Source organism: Oratosquilla oratoria, chromosome 6 (assembly GCF_046742065.1).
Source record: "Oratosquilla oratoria isolate Oo_2021 chromosome 6, ASM4674206v1, whole genome shotgun sequence".
Lineage (NCBI taxonomy): Eukaryota > Metazoa > Arthropoda > Malacostraca > Stomatopoda > Squillidae > Oratosquilla > Oratosquilla oratoria.
Window position 1 is genome coordinate 70,610,293 of NC_134782.1, and position 12,274 is coordinate 70,622,566.

At 38.3% G+C, this 12,274-nt stretch overlaps 1 protein-coding gene across 8 annotated transcripts in view; it reads left to right on the plus strand.

Moving 5' to 3' along the window:
- Positions 1-12,274, plus strand: part of LOC143026594 (uncharacterized) — a 130,124-nt gene that overhangs the window by 100,945 nt on the left and 16,905 nt on the right. For all 8 annotated transcript variants that reach the window (XM_076187251.1, XM_076187245.1, XM_076187250.1 and 5 more), the window contains 3 exons: positions 2,992-3,101; positions 9,689-9,786; positions 11,905-12,075. In XM_076187251.1, the coding sequence (XP_076043366.1) occupies positions 2,992-3,101; positions 9,689-9,786; positions 11,905-12,075 (379 nt within the window). The remainder of the gene's footprint in view (positions 1-2,991; positions 3,102-9,688; positions 9,787-11,904; positions 12,076-12,274) is intronic.

Below are 12,274 nucleotides of genomic sequence, written 5' to 3' on the forward strand. Positions count from 1 at the left end.
GCAGGTGACATGGAAACAGGCCCACACCGATACAACATGGACCAGCCCAAAGTTTCTTTCTAGAAAGATCCATTGGAGATTGGAAAGATTGTTGCCAGCCATTGTAGGGCTGCGAGTTCTCCTCTAGTGAAACTTGAGGCAACAATGGATTAATTGGTCCTAACAATAGAAACTTGGCAGACATCCCAATTCAATCGATACAATATATAACATTTAGTATTAGTGTGGCAGTAGTGCACATTCCACCACTACAATACCTCGCAAAAGAAATAAAGAAAAAATAGTAAAACAAAAGTAATAAACTTCTACAGAGAAAACTATAAAACTATAAAAACTATAAAACTATAAAAACTATAAAACTATAAACTATAAAACTATAAATACAGAAAACTATAAAAAGAATATAAAGAATAACACTCCAAGACTGACATTCAATCAACCTGAACTTACAACCAACCTGACTGTAGATTACTTAAGATATGAAGCAGAAAAATACTATCCCATGCAGCTGCTTCAGCTGCAAGCACTGGACTCGCTAGACACCAATGTCTATGCTTAAATGTTCTATGTATACATTTCTCATCCCCTCCACATAGTATCCCATGCTTAAAACTAGACAAATGTGTAAAATGCAACCAAGATCATCCTGCTTCCTCAAACTGTGCAGTATACCAATTTGAAAAGGAAGTCTGTTGTGGAGACTCAAAATGCGTTAGTTTCAGAGAAATCGTAAGATGAGTACAACCCAGGATGATCAGACCAGGAGTCACTTTTGTGGAAGCACTACAGTCCATCAGGTAGCAAACAGCCACACCAAGAGAGACCACCCATATGGTACAAGAACCTCCTCACCAGTGTCAACAGAACCCACAACACAACCCCTCACTCTTAATCTCTGTAAAGTACAAGAACTTCAAAAACAACCCACTGCCTCCTGCAGTCCACCAAAACCCTCACTCGCAAACCCATTCATCACCTCCCCACACCCACCCCAAGGAAAGAGTACAAGAACCTGACCAAATTCCCACTCACTCCAGCCCACTACAAACTTTATATACCCCAAAACCTACAACCCTTCCACTCCAAGAAAAAATTAAACTCTTCAGGAGAAACTATAAAAGATGTAATTGGTACTTCAACCATACTATACTAGTAAACTCCAAAAATTCTAACCAAATGATTTGTCTTGACATTGCAAACTACCCCTATCAGGAGATTAGGACAGTGCCCTTTAGGACTTTGAAGCATGGAATTCAACTATCCATGTCCTTGGTCCAATTTGCTGGCAGCAGGGTTCAGACTGCTGTCACCTTGATCTCTGCCGCAAGTAGATATGCTCTAACCCACTCAGCCAGCAAGCATCCATCCTACAAATAACTTAAGTACAAATCCCCTATCCACAACACCCACAGAAGCCCATGCAGCCTCAAAATTTAAAGTACCAGCTAAAATCTCCCTGAAATCTCATTCTTTTCAGTTACATCAGGTGGGGGACCTGATGTAACTGAAAAGAATGAGTATATTAAAAGTTATAACTTACTTAACCCAAGACCCCATCTCTCAGAAACAGTACCCAAGCACACTGAAAAACTCCTACTTGCTACGACAAATAGATAATTTCAGTCTACAAAGGAGCACAACCAAAACAACCACCACATCACACAAGACAAAACAATAATGAACTCCAATATACAGTGGAACAGATGAGGACTCGTCCCAAACTGGGAAAATATGTTTCTCCAGCAATATAAACCTAAATTTATTTGTTGACTAGAAATACAGCCAGGAACACACACATCTCCCTACTTAAAATGTTGTACCATATACCTATCTGCCCCCTTCCCCTACCCAGACCAAATGAAGAGGTACCACAGTCTTCATCTGCCCAAGTATCTCATCTCTATCACTCCATACTCCTCACCAAGTCACTGCAGCCAAAATTTCCCTACATTGGTCAATAACCATATGCCCTTCACTTATCCCCTATCAGTAAACATTACCAAAGAAACAATATCAGAGCTCAGCCAACAAAATCTCCCCACTCCAACCCCAACCCACCATCTCTTATACTATAAGACACTCCTTTTCAGGAGACAACACTACAACCCAAAAAGGGGGCAAAATAACATCCTACTTATGATAAAATAACTGTAATTATACATCTGGGGCAGATTGTTTCTGTGGCCAGGCTTATTCTTTGTTGGTACTATTTCAATGCTGGATGGTGACATACATGTTGTGCAAGTGTGTTTCTTGTTTCTCATGGGAAGGATTTTTCTTTTGGGGTTAATGTCTGGAGGCATTTGGTGTTTGGTCTCTCTCCTCCTCTCTTCCCCCCACACCCTCTCTTTCTCCCCCTCCCTATCTCCTCGCCCTCCCCTCTCTCTACCCTCTCTTTTCTCTTCCTCATCCCCTTCCTCTTCCCCTTCCTCTTTCTCTCTCTATCTCCTCTCTCTCGTCTCCACTCTGTCTCCCACACTTTTGTCTTTGTTTTATTCATAGGTGTGTTTCTGTCGCTGTATCAGTAAATTTATTGGTGATGGAGGATGTATCAGTAAATTAATTGGTGATGGAGGATGTAAAAAAAATTTCCAAGGATAAACACCTGTACTTGTATTAATGGTTAGGTTAAATGTACCATGCTCAAGTGCCGTTTTGAGCACAAAAGGTCATTACAGAACACTAGGTCTCATTTTGTGGATGCTGCAACCAGAGAAGCATGAGAGAGAGACAGACAGACAGACAGAGGAAGGTTACTTCCCTGAATCAAGCTTAATTTGTTATTTTTTGTAGGATGATGTAGTGTTAGCTTTAATGCTGTTGTATGACCAGTGAAATGGTTGGGTTTGTATTACTCCTACTGATAATGATGATGATATATATATCTATATATATATTTATATATATATATATATATATATATATATTTTTTTTTTTTTTTTTCCGATTCACAATTGAAATTAATTTTTTTTTGCTTTTGTCTTGTTTCAGAATTCCTGAAGAGCTTTTGGCACAGATGCCAAGCTTCGAAATTTATCTTCAAACCCTTATTTCCCAAGCCCTTGACAATAATTTCTTGGTGGAGATATATGATGAAAATGGTAAGTTTTGTCATACTGCACAGGATTGTTTTTCAAGATAACATCAGTCAGTCTACATCTTTGATTTATGTAATGTAGGAGACATGCAACTCCTTAACCCCTTCCATACGGGGCCGCACAAGTAGGCGTCATGGGGAGCGAGTGTATTCGCGAGGCTGCCATATCGGCGTCTTGATTATATTTATTGTAGTCGCCCCTCCATAATGACATTCTTTCTAATTCTTTTGTAATCGCATTTTCTATGGTTATCAAAATTCACGGGTGAAGAGAGAACGATCGATATAAGCGGTGACTATATTTTATGATGCGAATATTATTACGACACGTCGTACGGCTGGCATTGGCTGCTGCCACTGAGATCTAAGTCCATGACGCCTACGTGTGCGGCACCGTATGGAAGGGGTTAATATCTGGCTACAGCCACCAAGTTAGCCCATGAATCACTCAGAGAACATTGTCTAAATTATGTGGGTATTGAAGAGGGACATGTTCCTGGTCATCTGTTGAGTGACTGCACCTGGAGTGTGTGGTGTTTGTTGGTAGGTCTTTGTAGCATTGGTATTGTAGTGCTAGATGTTGATATGAATGTGGTTGGGGTATTATGTCTCTTCTGTCTTTAGAATATTTTACTCGGGCATTGGGGTACTTGGTTATGTAGGGATTTTATTTGGTTTTAAAATATATATACATACATTATTTATATATATATATATGGAAATAAACTCTTCTACTGGGATTCGAACCCTCGCCTAAGCGGCTTGCTTTTTATAAGACGTTCAGGCGAGGGTTTGAATCCCAGTAGGGGAGTTTATTTCCAAATGTCATAATGACACAAACACACACACACACTTGCACACAAAGAAACAGTGTGTGCAAACATTATTCAAGATTTTAAGAAAAAACTTAATGCTGAGAGATACAAAGACGGGTCACCACGAGCATAGCTCCCTTCCCGTATAATACAACTAGGTAAAGGTAAATACACACACACACACACACACACACACACACACACACACACACACACACACACACACACACACACACACTGATGAACTGAAAAAGGAGGTCAAAGACCAATTACAAGTAGTGACTGGAAAGGTGGAAGAGTCAATCAAAGAAACAGACCTCATTGAAAAAAAAAAAATGGAAACAAGAACAGGAAAATCAAAACATATGTTTTAGAGAAATAGTACAAAAGTAGGTGGAGGAAAACACAAAAACAGTTATGAAAGTAAAGAAAAGGAAAATTGGGTGAGAGATACAGTTGACAAAGGTAAGTGCGTTGTGGTCCATGGTATCCAGGAAAAACACAATATGTATAGATACCAGAGAGAAAAGGAGGAGAAGGAAATAACTAAGGAGATTCTGAAAAAAATACGGAATGAACGGCAAAATTTCGATAAAGAAATCAATTAAATCCATAGAATAGGCAAATATTCAAAAGAAAAAAAAACAGACCTCTGAAAATAAAACTAAGAACCTAAATATTATCGAAAGCAGTTAAACTGGCAAACAGTGAGAAATTCAAACATATATGGATACAAAAGGAAATGAGTGATAAGGAAAAAGAGAAAGACAAAGCTCTCAGAATTGAAGCCAATGATAGAAATGAGAAGAGAACAGAGACAGAAAAAAACGAGGTTTTTTTTGGAGAGTGCTGGACTTGACTGAAAAAATGGTGATAAAAAAAATGGAAACTTAAACCAAAAAAGAAAGAAAATAAGAAACTAAAATTGGCATACACAAATATCTATGGCATGATCTCTGGAATCACTGAACTAAATGACTATCTAGAAACAAAAACCTGACATCATGGGAATAGTAGAGACAAAATTGAAAGGATCTCTATCAACAAGCATAGTGGGACATGATCTATACAACCACTGAGGGAAAAATAGAACAGAAAAGCAGGGAGGTGTCATGATATTGGCCAAAAAGGGACTAAATGTGACAAAGATTATTGAAGGCCAAGGCAATGTAGAATTATGATCAAAATTGCTAACAAAAAGATGAAAAGCAGAAAATTTGTAGCAGTGTATGTACCATCAAAATCACGTGTGGTCGGACAGCGAACATTCCAAATTATTGAAAGGCACAATAATTGTGCTAAACGAGTTACTAAGAGAGGGTGGAAACATAGTAATCTTGGGCGATTTTAATGCAAAAGACATAATCTGGGAAGAAATGATAGTTAAAGGGGGAGATGAACTTGGGAGCAATATTCTACTGGATATGACCATCAAATACACCCTAACACAATGGGTTAAGGAAAATACTAGATATAGAAACAATGAGGAACCGTCGAAACTAGACTAATATTAACTTATGAACCGGATGTTGTGAACAAAATGGAGTATAAAATACCAATTGGAAAGAGTGACCATATACTAATAGAGTTTGAATTAAAAGAACAGAACAATGTAGACAGGAATGACAAACACAGAGAAGGAAGAATAATGTACAACAAAACTGATTTTGTTAAACTAAGAAAAAAATTCCAAAATACAAACTGGGATAAATTCTCTAAAGAGAAAACAAAGATGGAAGACAAATGGAACATATCCAAAGAAAAGTACAAGGAAGGAATTAACAAATATGTACCAAAAATGAAACTAAAAGGGATTTACATAAAGTGTTGGTTCAACAAAAGGTGTAGTGAGGCTAGAGACTAGAGAGACAAGGCCTGGAAAAAATGGGGGGGGGGAACATCCAAATGGCAAACATATAAAAAACTTAGGAACAAATATTTATGTGAATATATGCATAGGGGGTCGCCAATTTAATGAAGCGCCCTTGCTGTGGATGTGATGTGTCTTGCAACACTGCTTCTGACCCAGGGCAGTGGACAAGGTGCAGGGATGACCCGTCATCCAGGAGGTGCTAAGATAAGAGGAAGGGTGGAGGGGTGTGGAGTGTATTCAGGGATGGAATGGGTGGGAACGATTTTATGCCTTTTCCTTTTTGGCTACCTCCCTTGTAAGGGGGAAAAAGCCTTGGTATATGTATGTATGTACTCATTAGGGACACCGGTCTATAATTTGTTGGGTCTTCCTTGTTTCCTCCATTATATATTGGCATTTTTCCAGTCTCCTGGTAATTTTCCCTCTTTGAGTGAGCATTCAACTATTTTGTTTATTTTTCCTGTTAGTTCGTCAATACATTCCTTTAGTATCCAGTTTGCAACTCCATCCTGGCCATGTGATTTGTTAACATCAAGCTCTAATATTTGATTCCTTATTTCATTCAGAGTAATACTTAATTCCTTCATGGGAAGAAATCTTACTTCATTTCTTTGATCACAGTTTTATAGATTTTCTTTTTCTTTGGTGAATACAGATTTGAAATGTTTGTTCATAATATCTGCCATTTCTATATCTTCTGTGTATTCTCTGTTACCTTGACATAATTTAACTATTTCCTGTTTATTTTGTTAGTTTGCCATTTACATATCTATAAAATAATTTGGGCTGATCTTTACATTTGTCTATTATGTCCTTTTCATAATGTCTGTTTTCTTCTCTACGTATTTTTACATATTTCTTAGTTTGTTGTGTATTTTCCATTTCTCAGATTTTTTTTTTTCTTTTTTCCATCTTTTCCAGGCTTTATCTCTTTTGTCACCTACCTCTCTGCACTTTTTGTTGTACCAGGATTTTATGTACAACCACTCCTCGTTTAACGACCTACTCGGTTAACGACAACGCGGAGTAACGACGGGCTTTATGACAGACCAATATTCGTTTAACATAAATCTCCCGAAGTTACGACGTCGTGTACGATAAGTTGGGTGAGGCAAATTTGCATGATGTTATAAATGAATTTGTACGGTGGATATTAGCTGTGAGGTAAAGTGTTCTGAAGCTTAGGTCTACATTACCATCCTGCAAGCTGCAAAAACTACCTGGGGTACAGTATATACCGGTATTGGTAAATTTTTTGTTTCAACCATGGGCGCAATATAGCAATAGAAAATTAATTATTAATTTTGTAAATTATAATGTATCAACGTAATATGCAATTTTGTGAGCGGAAAAAAAACAAAAACAGATTTCGTAAGTAACAAAGTCGTGTCGGACGAATGGTACGCCTTGTTTGTTATGATAGATGCCGACGTCGAAGAAATGAAAGGATGATAAATTCGTCTAACCTAACCTAAACTAAACTAACCTAACCTGTGTTTAAAAAAACATTACCTGCAAATTAAATGTCATCCAGCTCATCCTCATTGTCGTTGTCGTGAGAGACATTGGCGGGCTTTTCAACCACTCTCTCAGCTTGCGGGGTATACAAAGTTTATGCAGCTTGAAGGAATGCATGTATCTCTGCTCCATAACATTCCTTCAAGAAAATGTACCTGGCGAGGTACTATCGGAAGTACCGAGGCCGTCAATTGACAGACGACAAGATGGCGCCCTGATCCTATGCTACCGACTTCGTTTATAAGCATATTTGCTTGTAGCAAGGTATTTTTTTTTTTTTTCATTTCCGCCCACAAAATTGCATATTACGTTGATACATTTTAATTTACAAAATTAGTAATTAATTTTCTATTGCTATATTGCGCCCATGGTCGAAACTAAAAAAAATACCCCAGTATTTAATATGGAATGTCAGCATACGCGATTTGGTCATACACGGTAATTTCAGGAACCTAACCACCGCGTTATGTGAGGGCTTTCTGTACTATCAAAACAGTAAATAAAGCTTTAATGTACTGTATAAAAGAGGGAAAATACACGAAAATAAAGATACATGTATTGCTGGACATTGTACATACAGTACATGTACGTATATGTATACACTTTCGGTTAACGACGGCGACGCTGGTCCCAATCGTCGTCGTTAAACGAGGAGTGGTTGTATATCCTTTTCTTTTTTTGTCTAGGTACATACTTATCCACTTCTTCATTACAGATTTCCATCCAAATTGTCCATTTCTCTTCCACCTTTGTTTCTTCATTATTAAAGTTTCCCAATTTGTTTCTTGAAAGAATTTTCTAAGTTTACCAAAATCTGTTTTGCTATACATTAGTCTTCCTTTTCTGTGTTTTTCGTTTATTTCTATATTTGTTTCTTCATTTAATTCTAGTTCTAGTAGTATGTGATCACTTTTTCCAGTTGGTGTCTTGTATTTGATTTTATCCACAATTTCGAGTTCTGATGTGAATATCAAATCCAATCTTGAGGGTTCGTCATTATTTCTTCGAGGTATGTTCAAAAGATACACGGACTGACGTCATAAAGCAAAATGTATTTTATTTAGAAGTTACAAATCTGGATCCCCTTCAAAGTAATCTCCTCCCAATGCACGCACTTATCCCAATGGTGTTTCCACTTGTTGAAACAGTCCTTGTACACTTCTTTTGTAATGTCCTTCAGCTCCTTCGTCGCATTTGCCTTAATCTCAGGAATCGTCTCAAATCTTCTTCCTTTCAAGGGTCTTTTGAGTTTGGGGAACAAGAAAAAATCACAAGGAGCAAGGTCAGGTGAGTAGGGGGGGTGGGGAAGAACAGTGATCAAGTGTTTGGCCAAAAACTCATGAGTTCTGAGGGCTGAATGGGCTGGAACGTTGTCATGATGGAAAAACCAGTCGCCACTCCTTGACATTTCTGGCCTTTTGCGATGGATGGCGTCCCTCAGATGTTTCAGAACTTCACTGTAGTAAGTCAGGTTCACTGTGGAGCCTTGAGGGAGGTACTTGTGGTGAACAACACCCTAAGTATTGAAGAAAACTTTCAGCATCACCTTGACCTCGGATCAAACTTGGCGAGCTTTTTTGGGTCTGGGGGATGTTTCACTCATCCACTTGGACGATTGGACCTTCGTTTCAATGTCAAAACCATAAACCCACGATTCATCACCTGTTATGATCCTGGACAAGAAGTTTTCATCTTCTGAACGATCAAGCAGTTCCTGACAAACCTGGACGCAATGGGCTTTTTGTTCGTCCGTTATCAGGCATGGCACATAGTTTGCAGCAACAAAGAATTCACAGCACAACAATTCAGGAATGGGAAAAACTTTTACCGGTCACAACGAGTAGTATAGCGTATCCATCCCGCACAATAACAACAGGTTTCCTTCGTTATTGGCGACGAAACCGCTAGATGGGCACGCTCACAACGCAGCACTTCCTTTCGCTTCGGTGTCTGGGCAGTGTGTGTGAGATAGAGAGTGTGAAAAGTAGACATTTGGCAAAGTTTAATGCTTGCAGTGTGGTGGTCTTATAAGATGGAGCAAAGCTGCCCATTGTCAAAACCCATCCAGTGTGTATGGTTGTAGAATAAGGGAAAACCAAAACAAGTGTACATTTGTGAGGAGATCATTAGCAATAAAAAAGAAAAAGTAAGTTGTGGGATGTGGTAGGTTGTCAGAAAAATCTATCTGAGGGTCCAAGGACTGTTGCCTGCCACTATGAGACTGTGGGTTGCCAGTCAGCTAAAACTCGAATGAATTGTTTGCTGAACCTGGAGTTCTGGCTGAATTCCCAGGGCATCATAACTCTGCCAAGGAATAACAAGGACAACAGATTAATTAAAAAAAGAAAAAATGTGTGTATCTCATTTGCATTTTCTCTTTTGCAGATGATTATTTCGTGGAGCGGGTCAAAGTGATTGATGACCTAACAGAAGTTAGAAAAAAGAAATTACTAGAGCTAGTGAAATGGGATGAAAAATTCCAAGTGAGTCTTCCATATATTTTCATTCCAGCCAAAAATATTGTTCATTTTCAGTCATTATATCTCTTCTCACAATACCTATTTCCTATCTTCTCTTTCACCCCCTCTCCTCATTCTCACCTCTTTCCTTCTGTCTCTCTCCCTTCCTCTCCCTCTTTCTCCCCACTCTTCTCTCTCCCCTCTCTTCTCTCTCCCCCTCTCTCTTCTCTCTCCCCCTCTCTCTTCTCTCTCTCCCTCTCTCTTCTCTCTCTCCCTCTCTCTTCTCTCTCTCCCTCTCTCTTCTCTCTCTCCCTCTCTCTTCTCCCCCCTCTTCTCTCTCCCCCTCCCCCTCTCTCTCTCCCCCTCCCACTCTCTCTCTCTCCCTCCCTCTCCCTCCCCTTTCTCTCAACCCCCTTTATTTTTTCTCTCTCTCACTCCCTCTACTCTTACTCTCTAAGCCCCCTCTCCTCTCACTCCCCCTTGCCTCTCCCTCCCCTTTCTCACTTCCCCCCTCACTTTTCCCTTTCCTCTCTTCCTACTCCTCTTTCTTCCCCTCTCCTCTCTCTCCCCCTCTCCTCTCTCCCCTCTTCTACTTTCTCTTCCCCTCTCTCTTCCCCTCTCATTTCTCTCCCTCTTTTCCCCATCTCTTCTCTCTCTCCTTTCTCTCCCCCCTCTCTCCATTCTCTTTCTCCCCTTCTCTCCTGTCTCTCCCCCTCTCTCCTCTCTGTCCCTCCTCTCACCTCTCTCTCCCCCTCATTTTCTTTCCCCCTCACTCTCACTCTCCCTCCCTCCCCCTCTCTCCCTTCTCACCCATCTCCCTCTGGGGCATTTTCTGTGAGATAAATAAGAAACAAAAAATCATCTTTCTGATTTTGCAGAAATTTGGTTTATTCTCTGAGGGAAAAAAAAAATCATCTCCAATTTTGCAGAAATTTTGTTTATAAGTAATTTTAGGGTCCTGAACACCTTTCTGAAATTTAAAGGTCAATCCAAACAACCATTCAGAAGATATGACTTCAGATATTTTGAGGTCATATGAGAGGTCACTAACATTTGGCGACCAATAACCATGGGGATGAAAGTCAAAGTTATATAAATGCATATATATTAGAATCAGGAAAGGACAAGGAATCCAAATATCAAAATGTTAGAACTAGGTTGAAAAGTAAAAATCCCACTTTAGCAAAAAAATTAGGTCAAGATTTGACCCCTGAGGTATCAAAATTGAACAAAAATAAATTAACTGTTAGAATCAGTTAAAAAAAAAAAAAATTACGATAGTATTTTTCATGTAATTAACACATAAGTGAGCGCCAGATTTATACATTGTCTGTCAAGTGGGGTATAAAAAAAAAAAAAAAAAAAAAAAAAAATTATAGATGAGAAAAATGAAGCCATAAGCTTTGGCTATTAGATTTATATATATATATATATATATATATATATATATATATATATAATTAACACACAAGTGAGCTTTGTATTTGTGTTGTATGTCAACTGTACATATTTTTTATACTTATGTGATTCTAATAGCCAAAACTTATGCCTTCATTTTTCTCATAAAATAAAGAATCAATTTTGATACCCTAGGGGTCAAATCTTGACCTAAGATTTTGCTAAAGTGATATTTTTTATTTTTCAACTTAGAGTTCTTAAACTCTGATATTTGGATTTCTTGTCTTTTTCTGGTTCTAGATATATATACATTTATATAACTGTGACTTTGATTACCCTAGTTATTGGTTGCCAAATGTTAGTGACCTCTCATATGACCTAAAAATATCTGAAGTCGTATCTCCTGAACTGTTGTTCAGATTGACCATAAATTTTGAGAAACGTGTTTAGAGTCCTAAAACTACCTATAAACCAAATTTCAGCAAAATCGGAGAGATGAAGGTGTTAGGCATTTCCCTCCCTCTCTCTCATGAAATAGATCCCATTGGTCTGGAGCAAATGACAGGCATTACTAATGGTGTCACAATTGAGTTTTGAGCAGATACATTAGATGTTGACTGAGTAGTACCAAAGTTTGTAACTTTTTCAAAATTGTATTCTTATCTTCAGCTTTAAATTGTAAAACTGATTATTTTACTTAATTTTTTCACAAAAGATCATTTATTATTTGTTTATTTGCATCAGCATTCTCTTGACACATGGCCGTGTGTTAATGTTATGATCAGTAACACTTCTGAGATGTGCCAAGCATGTAAGGAAGAAAAGGCAACCAAGTTGTCACAGTTTTATGGGCAACCATATCACCACATGACATTGCGGTCACGGGAACCACTACCGGAAGAAAGCGAAAATAAGGTATGTAAGGTTGTTTAAGAACAGCTTAACATTTTCAGTTTGATAACACAGTAGATTTCACTCTGGCTAATACCATAGTACCTAATATGTGTTTACCTAATTATTATGTACAGGATAAAATCTATACGCATGGTGTCCCATTACTCCTGTTCATCAAACCTGGTTTGAAATTCACTGAGTGACTACAATTTCTTCTTGT